At 44.6% G+C, this 12,083-nt stretch overlaps 1 protein-coding gene across 1 annotated transcript in view; it reads right to left on the bottom strand.

The window, feature by feature from the left end:
- Positions 1-1,238: 1,238 nt before the first annotated feature.
- Positions 1,239-12,083, bottom strand: part of LOC123989562 (metalloprotease TIKI1-like) — a 168,359-nt gene continuing 157,514 nt past the window's right edge. The window contains exon 7 of the mRNA XM_046290676.1: positions 1,239-3,490. Coding sequence (XP_046146632.1) covers positions 3,265-3,490 — 226 coding nt within the window. The 3' untranslated portion in view covers positions 1,239-3,264. The remainder of the gene's footprint in view (positions 3,491-12,083) is intronic.

Below are 12,083 nucleotides of genomic sequence, written 5' to 3'. Positions count from 1 at the left end.
ATTACGAAGCAGAGAGTTGCCAGGTATGACGTCTCTGGATCATTTGAGACTGCATCGTACTCTCAACAGACCGGGGAGAACGATGGCTTTGTGGATTAAACACCATGCCACTCACGTGGTGCGGATCGCACAGAGAGTCTGTTGAATGTGCTTGCTCAATTCCCTTCCAAAGAAGTCTTCTGACCTCAATGGCCTGGTTCAATAAAGGTCACAACAACAACAACAACAACAACAGGTCAAATACAAAAAGAATCCTACTGATTTATGGTTTATCTTTTGAGTTAAATACTATATTAGGCTTACATGATCCTTGAATTCAGAATCATCAAATCAACGATTTATTTTTGCTGTGCGATTACAGATTGTGCTAGTGTTATTAGTGGTGAGACACAGATAAATCGAACTGTCGATAGGTACTACTGCCAGCATACTGAATTCAGAGGCCGTTCCTTCTTTTGCTAGAGTAAAAGATGTACCTGCTGTGAACCAACCTGACTATCAACAAGGGCTTTACTACAAATTATAGCTAGATGGCCACGCCATTACCGCAGCTTGCTAGCTGACATTAGCTTTCTGCAGCAGGCACAAGACAAACAAGCTACTGCAACCTTGTGGTCTGTGTTAGGATTCTATTGGATCGGTGGTGGAGCTGTGCTTATGTGAACAACAATGAGTTAAACTGCCGACACTCTGGGAGGAAGTGCAGACACTCTGGGAGGAAGTGCAGACACTCTGGGAGGAACTGCAGACACTGGGAGGAATTGCAGACACTCTGGGAGGAATTGCAGACACTCTGGGAGGAACTGCAGACACTCTGGGAGGAACTGCAGACACTCTGGGAGGAACTGCAGACACTCTGGGAGGAACTGCAGACACTCTGGGAGGAACTGAAGACACTCTGGGAGGAACTGAAGACACTCTGGGAGGAACTGAAGACACTCTGGGAGGAACTGAAGACACTCTGGGAGGAACTGCAGACACTCTGGGAGGAACTGCAGACACTCTGGGAGGAACTGCAGACACTCTGGGAGGAACTGAAGACACTCTGGGAGGAACTGCAGACACTCTGGGCAGAAGCACTAAGTACATCTATGTGTCTGAGCCCTTGCATCTTATAAGACGTGATATTGTGTGTACTTGTAATCAATGACTTTATGAAACTGACTTTACATGAAGACTAATTGTTAACGGTGTGGAACGTTCTAACAAAGACATCTGGATCCCAACATTTAACTAGATACATATTTTATCGTTTAACGGTACAGCAAAAGATATTACAATAATCTCATGCCACAACATTGAAATGTCAGTGAGCTACAACAAGATAAACTCATCTAATGAATCTCCTGCTTTATACAGACTTTATCCAAACAAACCGGTGTTGACCTGACTCTTAGGCTGGAGATAGAACGAACAAATCACATTGGGATGAACAACAACCGTCACAACGCATGTTTAGATTACTTACCAACTATATAGTTAAATAAATTAAACAAATAATCTCTTATGTAAAAACATAAAATGTAATTATCTCAGCAAGGACAAAACAACAAACCATAGGTAACTGGTTTAGGATGGATTCTCCCCCCACCAACATCACCATTCAACCACGGAGAGACAGATACATAGCCTGGATCCAGATCTGGTTGTGTTGTCTTGCCAACTCCTAAGGTGACAATGACCATAGGAGCTAGCAAGACAGCACAAGCAGATCAGGGGACCAAGCTATGGGACCAGGATACCAAATACAGGATATGGTGGTTAGTACCAGCTTTAGTCTCAAAAAATACACTGTATCTATTTATAAACAACAACAATAAACTAAACACATTCAACCATTCAAAATGTCATATTTCTAAAATACAATTTAGAATATGTAGATATATACAATTCCCACAGTATTACACGATACAAAACACATTCAACCATTCAAAATGTCATATTTCTAAAATACAATCTAGAATATGTAGATATATACAATTCCCACAGTATTACGTGATACAAAACACATTCTACAAAAAGTGAAGAATAAAGTGAGAGGGTCAGAAGAAGAGGAAGAGTAAGAGCTGTTTGGGTTCTTAATAATATATTTGTTTAAAAAAAATCAAAAATAAAGTACTAAATTAAAGTACTAAAGTACTAAGTACTAAATTAAATGTAAATAGATCCAGTTTAGACTGATTTGAGCGAATGCGAACTTCCACTTATGTCCGATTTTCACTTGAAGTTAGGATTCACCTCATTGTGTGTTGAAAAAGATGATTCCTTTCCTTCCAGTTTAAGAGCAGGAGGGATTTGAACCAGGAACCTCCTGCATTAGATCTGCAGTCCAGATGAGAGCAGGAGGGATTTGAACCAGGAACCTCCTGCATTAGATCTGCAGTCCAGATGAGAGCAGGAGGGATTTGAACCAGGAACCTCCTGCATTAGATCTGCAGTCCAGATGAGAGCAAGAGGGTTTTGAACCAGGAACCTCCTCTACTAGATGTGCAGTCCAGATGAGAGCAGGAGGGTTTTGAACCAGGAACCTCCTGCATTAGATCTGCAGTCCAGATGAGAGCAAGAGGGTTTTGAACCAGGAACCTCCTCTACTAGATGTGCAGTCCAGATGAGAGCAGGAGGGTTTTGAACCAGGAACCTCCTGCATTAGATCTGCAGTTCAGATGAGAGCAGGAAGGGTTTGAACCAGTAACCTACTGCACTAGTTATTCAGGGTCCAGATGTGAACCAACACTGATTACAGTACTAGATCTGCTACTAGAGTCCAGATGAGAGCAGGAGGGTTTTGAACCAGTAACCTCCTGCATTAGATCTGCAGTCCAGATGAGAGCAGGAGGGTTTTGAACCAGTAACCTCCTGCATTAGATCTGCAGTCCAGATGAGAGCAGGAGGGTTTTGAACCAGTAACCTCCTGCATTAGATCTGCAGTCCAGATGAGAGCAGGAGGGTTTTGAACCAGGAACCTCCTGCATTAGATCTGCAGTCCAGATGAGAGCAGGAGGGATTTGAACCAGGAACCTCCTGTACTAGATGTGCCGTCCAGATGAGAGCAGGAGGGTTTTGAACCAGGAACCTCCTGCATTAGGTCTGCAGTCCAGATGAGAGCAGGAGGGATTTGAACCAGGAACCTCCTGTACTAGATGTGCAGTACAGATGTCACCCGACACTGTTAACAGTATACAGAATTACAGTGTTTTTGAAATAGATTGATGAGGGATTTTTCTTCCAGTTTGTGTGTAAAAGTTTAACCAACAACCTCATACTTTAGACTAGAGTTACTACCAGTGTCCAGGTGTGAACCAATACTGTTAACCGTAACCAGATGACAGACAGCGGCGTGGAGGCGGAGCAGCCCGACGACCACCTGTGGTGATTGGTTCTGCCGTGGCCGTGGGCGAGGCCTCTTTCAAGGTCGTGGTGGTGAGGCCCTACGGTGACGTAACCGTTGATGATACGCACCAGCGGAGGTGGAGGAGACTGGACTGTGGTGCTGAGGGACAACAGAGACAAGAGGATTGCATGTTAGATTAAGATTGGATAGGAGTTATGTCATGTTAGATTAAGATTGGATAGGAGTTATGTCATGTTAGATTAAGATTGGATAGGAGTTATGTCATGTTAGATTAAGATTGGATAGGAGTTATGTTATTTTAGATTAAGATTGGATAGGAGTTGTGTTATTTTAGATTAAGATTGGATAGGAGTTGTGTTATTTTAGATTAAGATTGGATAGGAGTTGTGTTATTTTAGATTAAGATTGGAAAGGAGTTGTGTTATTTTAGATTAAGATTGGAAAGGAGTTGTGTTATTTTAGATTAAGATTGGATAGGAGTTGTGTTATTTTAGATTAAGATTGGAAAGGAGTTGTGTTATTTTAGATTAAGATTGGATAGGAGTTGTGTTATTTTAGATTAAGATTGGAAAGGAGTTGTGTTATTTTAGATTAAGATTGGAAAGGAGTTGTGTTATTTTAGATTAAGATTGGATAGGAGTTGTGTTATTTTAGATTAAGATTGGATAGGAGTTGTGTTATTTTAGATTAAGATTGGATAGGAGTTGTGTTATTTTAGATTAAGATTGGAAAGGAGTTGTGTTATTTTAGATTAGATTGGATAGGAGTTGTGTTATTTTAGATTAAGATTGGAAAGGAGTTGTGTTATTTTAGATTAAGATTGGAAAGGAGTTGTGTTATTTTAGATTAAGATTGGATAGGAGTTGTGTTATTTTAGATTAAGATTGGATAGGAGTTGTGTTATTTTAGATTAAGATTGGATAGGAGTTGTGTTATTTTAGATTAAGATTGGAAAGGAGTTGTGTTATTTTAGATTAGATTGGATAGGAGTTGTGTTATTTTAGATTAAGATTGGATGGGAGTTGTGTTATTTTAGATTAAGATTGGATAGGAGTTGTGTTATTTTAGAGGAGTTATTTACCCAGTCAGATATAGAGGAGTTATTTACCCAGTCAGATATAGAGGAGTTATTAACCCAGTCAGATATAGAGGAGTTATTAACCCAGTCAGATACAGAGGAGTTATTTACCCAGTCAGATATAGAGGAGTTATTTACCCAGTCAGATATAGAGGAGTTATTTACCCAGTCACATATAGAGGGGTTATTTACCCAGTCAGATATAGAGGAGTTATTAACCCAGTCAGATATAGAGGAGTTATTAACCCAGTCAGATATAGAGGAGTTATTAACCCAGTCAGATATAGAGGGGTTATTTACCCAGTCAGATATAGAGGAGTTATTTACCCAGTCAGATATAGAGGAGTTATTAACCCAGTCAGATATAGAGGAGTTATTAACCCAGTCAGATATAGAGGAGTTATTAACCCAGTCAGATATAGAGGGGTTATTTACCCAGTCAGATATAGAGGAGTTATTAACCCAGTCAGATATAGAGGAGTTATTAACCCAGTCAGATATAGAGGAGTTATTTACCCAGTCAGATATAGAGGAGTTATTAACCCAGTCAGATATAGAGGAGTTATTTACCCAGTCAGATATAGAGGAGTTATTTACCCAGTCAGATATAGAGTTATTAACCCAGTCAGATATAGAGGAGTTATTTACCCAGTCAGATATAGAGGAGTTATTAACCCAGTCAGATATAGAGGAGTTATTAACCCAGTCAGATATAGAGGAGTTATTTACCCAGTCAGATATAGAGTTATTAACCCAGTCAGATATAGAGGAGTTATTAACCCAGTCAGATATAGAGTTATTAACCCAGTCAGATATAGAGGAGTTATTTACCTAGTCAGATATAGAGTTATTAACCCAGTCAGATATAGAGGAGTTATTTACCCAGTCAGATATAGAGGAGTTATTAACCCAGTCAGATATAGAGGAGTTATTAACCCAGTCAGATATAGAGGAGTTATTAACCCAGTCAGATATAGAGGAGTTATTAACCCAGTCAGATATAGAGGAGTTATTTACCCAGTCAGATATAGAGTTATTAACCCAGTCAGATATAGAGGAGTTATTAACCCAGTCAGATATAGAGTTATTAACCCAGTCAGATATAGAGGAGTTATTTACCTAGTCAGATATAGAGTTATTAACCCAGTCAGATATAGAGGAGTTATTTACCCAGTCAGATATAGAGGAGTTATTAACCCAGTCAGATATAGAGGAGTTATTAACCCAGTCAGATATAGAGGTGTTATTAACCCAGTCAGATATAGAGGAGTCAGATCTTGTTTTGATACTGTTCCTAATTTTAACTGTTGTTACATAATGAGGTCAAACATTGATACTGTTGCTAGTTTAGCTGCTAATGCTACATGATGATGTCAAACAGAGAATTCCAGAACCTTAGAACCTAGTTTGTCAGAACTCTGGAAATCATCAGCCTGATCGGGATGAATCCAGAAACAAATGACAGAAGATTGTAAAGCATGCCAGTCTCTTTGATGTACGCCTGTTAGATCCAGGAACTAAGTACGGGCTTATTGGGACTCTGCCAATCACAACAAACGGCCAGATTCCTCCGCCTGCCTCTATTGGTAGAGAGAAACTCAGCTCTGTAACTACCTCCCATTAGTAAAGAAAATATAAAAAACGGTTGAATTCTAAACTGGAAGGAAATTAATGAGCAATGTTTCAATTGAGGTTGTGATTTGACAATTTTGGTACTTATTGAGGACTGAACTGGTGACATGGTGTAGGTGTAATGGGCCAGAAGTCAGCAGGCCTGTGATGACTAGGATTCAGTCCCAAATTGCACCATATTCCCTAGATAGTGCACCAGTGCCCATAGTCATACGAAGCCATTTGGGGAGGGCAATGACAAACTGACCAGAGGCATAATTTACCTAGCATATATAATTAGGCTCTTTTCATCACTGGGCATATGTTAGTAGTTAATAATATTGACTTTTCATTGATTGTCCTTGGTTACAAGAGCCAGCTGTCTCTCTTGGATATAACCTAGCCCTGAATTTGCTGCTTATTTTCGAAAGGTACATTCAGAACAGTTATTCAGTTTGTTTTCTGCTGTGTTTGATTGCCGGGAATACTGACTGAGCCTATAAGTGGGTATGAGTCCCAAATAGAACCCTATATTTCCTAATATAGTGCACTACTTTTGACCAGAGCCCTATGGTCATTCCAGGCCCACTCTGGTTAAAAGTAGTGCACCGTATAGGGAACAGGGTGCCATTTGGGATGGATCTCAGGTTTATTTTAGTTGAACCTGCGTTTACAAAGCAGAGCCAGTGAACTCAGGAGGGTGAAGTATAATCAGGTCTGACATGTCTGCATGTGGCCATGCATCAAATCAACCAGAGAGACCTTCCTCTGTACTCCCCAACACTGGAAACACAGTGTACAATGCTCTGTTTAGAGGAAAACTCAGCAGGCTACCTTCCTGAATATTAACCATACTGTACCATTTTAAAACATTTTTTTTTCAGACATGATACACAAACGTCTGAAGTTGACTTTTGGGGGAAAGTGTATTTAGAAACATCCATGTTATTTTCTTTTCAGGTCTAAAAAGACCTTTCAATTCACATTTCCATTGAGCATGCTTTTCAGTCCAAGTTTAGGAAACTGGCCTTCTAGCTATAAATATACCAAACAGTCAGTCAGAGAATCAACCAAGTAACAAGTGTGTGGCTATTCTTCACGGCAAATTCAACAATAGTCTCTTTGTGATCATATTCTAAACTTTAAAAAAAGAAAAGAAAAGAGGATCATATTTTCGTCACTAAGGTCTCTTGCCGGTAGCTACAACCTTACACGACGTATTTCCTTTCCTCCACAACACTGAACCAGGAGAGAACCCGTCTAGAAGGAGGTATCTGTGATGTGATATGATGGGTGGCTGTGCCTGCAGGGTCTCTGTCAGTTAGAGGGTAGATCCTGTAGACAGAGCAGCTGCCCAGACTTGAGCACGAATTTACCTGACGTGTGAATTCAATACTTCTCTCTCCATGCCCTTCCCCATTCTTAGGAACATACATCATCACAAACTACTGGCAATGCCAGCTACCACCCATAGTAATTTAATATATACCATTTAGCTGATGCTCTTAGCCAAAGTGACTTCCAATTATTTATTTTTATTTAACCGGGCAAGTCAGTTAAGAAAAAATTCTTAATTAAAATGACGGCCTACCTAGGAACAGTGGGTTAACTGCCTGTTCAGGGGCAGAACGACAGAGTTTTACCTTGTCAGCTCAGGGATTCGATCAAGCAACCTTTCGGTTACTGGCCCAACACTCTAACCACTAGACTACCTGCCAACCCAAGGATAGGTTGATTAGAGTTACCCTGCCACCTCTACACTCTAACCACTAGGCTACCTGCCTCCTCTACACTCTAACCACTAGACTACCTGCCGCCTCTACACTCTAACCACTAGGCTACCTGCCACCTCTACACTCTAACCACTAGGCTACCTGCCACCTCTACACTCTAACCACTAGACTACCTGCCGCCTCTACACTCTAACCACTAGGCTACCCTACCTCCTCTACACTCTAACCACTAGGCTACCTGCCAACCCAAGGATAGGTTGATTAGAGTTACCAGGTATACCTGCCACCTCTACACTCTAACCACTAGGCTACCTGCCACCTCTACACTCTAACCACTAGGCTACCTGCCAACCCAAGGATAGGTTGATTAGAGTTACCAGGTATACCTGCCACCTCTACACTCTAACCACTAGGCTACCTGCCACCTCTACACTCTAACCACTAGGCTACCTGCCTCCTCTACACTCTAACCACTAGGCTACCTGCCTCCTCTACACTCTAACCACTAGGCTACCTGCCACCTCTACACTCTAACCACTAGGCTACCTGCCTCCTCTACACTCTAACCACTAGGCTACCTGCCACCTCTACACTCTAACCACTAGGCTACCTGCCACCTCTACACTCTAACCACTAGGATACCTGCCACCTCTACACTCTAACCACTAGGATACCTGCCACCTCTACACTCTAACCACTAGGCTACCTGCCACCTCTACACTCTAACCACTAGGCTACCTGCCACCTCTACACTCTAACCACTAGGCTACCTGCCTCCTCTACACTCTAACCACTAGGCTACCTGCCTCCTCTACACTCTAACCACTAGGCTACCTGCCTCCTCTACACTCTAACCACTAGGCTACCTGCCTCCTCTACACTCTAACCACTAGGCTACCTGCCTCCTCTACACTCTAACCACTAGGCTACCTGCCCCCTCCACACTCTAACCACTAGGCTACCTGCCTCCTCTACACTCTAACCACTAGGATACCTGCCTCCTCTACACTCTAACCACTAGGCTACCTGCCACCTCTACACTCTAACCACTAGGCTACCTGCCTCCTCTACACTCTAACCACTAGGCTAACTGCCTCCTCTACACTCTAACCACTAGGCTACCTGCCACCTCTACACTCTAACCACTAGTCTACCTGCCACCTCTACACTCTAACCACTAGGCTACCTGCCTCCTCTACACTCTAACCACTAGGCTACCTGCCTCCTCTACACTCTAACCACTAGGCTACCTGCCTCCTCTACACTCTAACCACTAGGCTACCTGCCTCCTCTACACTCTAACCACTAGGCTACCTGCCTCCTCTACACTCTAACCACTAGGCTACCTGCCCCCTCCACACTCTAACCACTAGGCTACCTGCCACCTCTACACTCTAACCACTAGGCTACCTGCCTCCTCTACACTCTAACCACTAGGCTACCTGCCTCCTCTACACTCTAACCACTAGGCTACCTGCCTCCTCTACACTCTAACCACTAGGCTACCTGCCTCCTCTACACTCTAACCACTAGGCTACCTGCCTCCTCTACACTCTAACCACTAGGCTACCTGCCAACCCAAGGATAGGTTGATTAGAGTTACCAGGTATACCTGCCACCTCTACACTCTAACCACTAGGCTACCTGCCACCTCTACACTCTAACCACTAGGCTACCTGCCTCCTCTACACTCTAACCACTAGGCTACCTGCCTCCTCTACACTCTAACCACTAGGCTACCTGCCACCTCTACACTCTAACCACTAGGCTACCTGCCTCCTCTACACTCTAACCACTAGACTACCTGCCTCCTCTAACCACTAGGCTACCTGCCACCTCTACACTCTAACCACTAGGCTACCTGCCTCCTCCACACTCTAACCACTAGGCTACCTGCCTCCTCTACACTCTAACCACTAGGCTACCTGCCTCCTCTACACTCTAACCACTAGGCTACCTGCCTCCTCTACACTCTAACCACTAGTCTACCTGCCACCTCTACACTCTAACCACTAGGCTACCTGCCTCCTCTACACTCTAACCACTAGGCTACCTGCCAACCCAAGGATAGGTTGATTAGAGTTACCAGGTATACCTGCCACCTCTACACTCTAACCACTAGGCTACCTGCCACCTCTACACTCTAACCACTAGGCTACCTGCCTCCTCTACACTCTAACCACTAGGCTACCTGCCTCCTCTACACTCTAACCACTAGGCTACCTGCCACCTCTACACTCTAACCACTAGGCTACCTGCCTCCTCTACACTCTAACCACTAGGCTACCTGCCACCTCTACACTCTAACCACTAGGCTACCTGCCACCTCTACACTCTAACCACTAGGATACCTGCCACCTCTACACTCTAACCACTAGGATACCTGCCACCTCTACACTCTAACCACTAGGCTACCTGCCACCTCTACACTCTAACCACTAGGCTACCTGCCACCTCTACACTCTAACCACTAGGCTACCTGCCTCCTCTACACTCTAACCACTAGGCTACCTGCCTCCTCTACACTCTAACCACTAGGCTACCTGCCTCCTCTACACTCTAACCACTAGGCTACCTGCCTCCTCTACACTCTAACCACTAGGCTACCTGCCTCCTCTACACTCTAACCACTAGGCTACCTGCCCCCTCCACACTCTAACCACTAGGCTACCTGCCTCCTCTACACTCTAACCACTAGGATACCTGCCTCCTCTACACTCTAACCACTAGGCTACCTGCCACCTCTACACTCTAACCACTAGGCTACCTGCCTCCTCTACACTCTAACCACTAGGCTAACTGCCTCCTCTACACTCTAACCACTAGGCTACCTGCCACCTCTACACTCTAACCACTAGTCTACCTGCCACCTCTACACTCTAACCACTAGGCTACCTGCCTCCTCTACACTCTAACCACTAGGCTACCTGCCTCCTCTACACTCTAACCACTAGGCTACCTGCCTCCTCTACACTCTAACCACTAGGCTACCTGCCTCCTCTACACTCTAACCACTAGGCTACCTGCCTCCTCTACACTCTAACCACTAGGCTACCTGCCCCCTCCACACTCTAACCACTAGGCTACCTGCCACCTCTACACTCTAACCACTAGGCTACCTGCCTCCTCTACACTCTAACCACTAGGCTACCTGCCTCCTCTACACTCTAACCACTAGGCTACCTGCCTCCTCTACACTCTAACCACTAGGCTACCTGCCTCCTCTACACTCTAACCACTAGGCTACCTGCCTCCTCTACACTCTAACCACTAGGCTACCTGCCAACCCAAGGATAGGTTGATTAGAGTTACCAGGTATACCTGCCACCTCTACACTCTAACCACTAGGCTACCTGCCATCTCTACACTCTAACCACTAGGCTACCTGCCTCCTCTACACTCTAACCACTAGGCTACCTGCCTCCTCTACACTCTAACCACTAGGCTACCTGCCACCTCTACACTCTAACCACTAGGCTACCTGCCTCCTCTACACTCTAACCACTAGGCTACCTGCCACCTCTACACTCTAACCACTAGGCTACCTGCCACCTCTACACTCTAACCACTAGGATACCTGCCACCTCTACACTCTAACCACTAGGATACCTGCCACCTCTACACTCTAACCACTAGGCTACCTGCCACCTCTACACTCTAACCACTAGGCTACCTGCCACCTCTACACTCTAACCACTAGGCTACCTGCCTCCTCTACACTCTAACCACTAGGCTACCTGCCTCCTCTACACTCTAACCACTAGGCTACCTGCCTCCTCTACACTCTAACCACTAGGCTACCTGCCTCCTCTACACTCTAACCACTAGGCTACCTGCCTCCTCTACACTCTAACCACTAGGCTACCTGCCCCTCCACACTCTAACCACTAGGCTACCTGCCTCCTCTACACTCTAACCACTAGGATACCTGCCTCCTCTACACTCTAACCACTAGGCTACCTGCCACCTCTACACTCTAACCACTAGGCTACCTGCCTCCTCTACACTCTAACCACTAGGCTAACTGCCTCCTCTACACTCTAACCACTAGGCTACCTGCCACCTCTACACTCTAACCACTAGTCTACCTGCCACCTCTACACTCTAACCACTAGGCTACCTGCCTCCTCTACACTCTAACCACTAGGCTACCTGCCTCCTCTACACTCTAACCACTAGGCTACCTGCCTCCTCTACACTCTAACCACTAGGCTACCTGCCTCCTCTACACTCTAACCACTAGGCTACCTGCCTCCTCTACACTCTAACCACTAGGCTACCTGCCCCCTCCACACTCTAACCACTAGGC

Source organism: Oncorhynchus gorbuscha, linkage group LG11, assembly GCF_021184085.1.
Source record: "Oncorhynchus gorbuscha isolate QuinsamMale2020 ecotype Even-year linkage group LG11, OgorEven_v1.0, whole genome shotgun sequence".
Classification (NCBI taxonomy): Eukaryota; Metazoa; Chordata; class Actinopteri; order Salmoniformes; family Salmonidae; genus Oncorhynchus; species Oncorhynchus gorbuscha.
The sequence above is the reverse complement of the archived record's forward strand: the minus strand, read 5'-3'. Positions and strand labels throughout refer to the sequence as shown.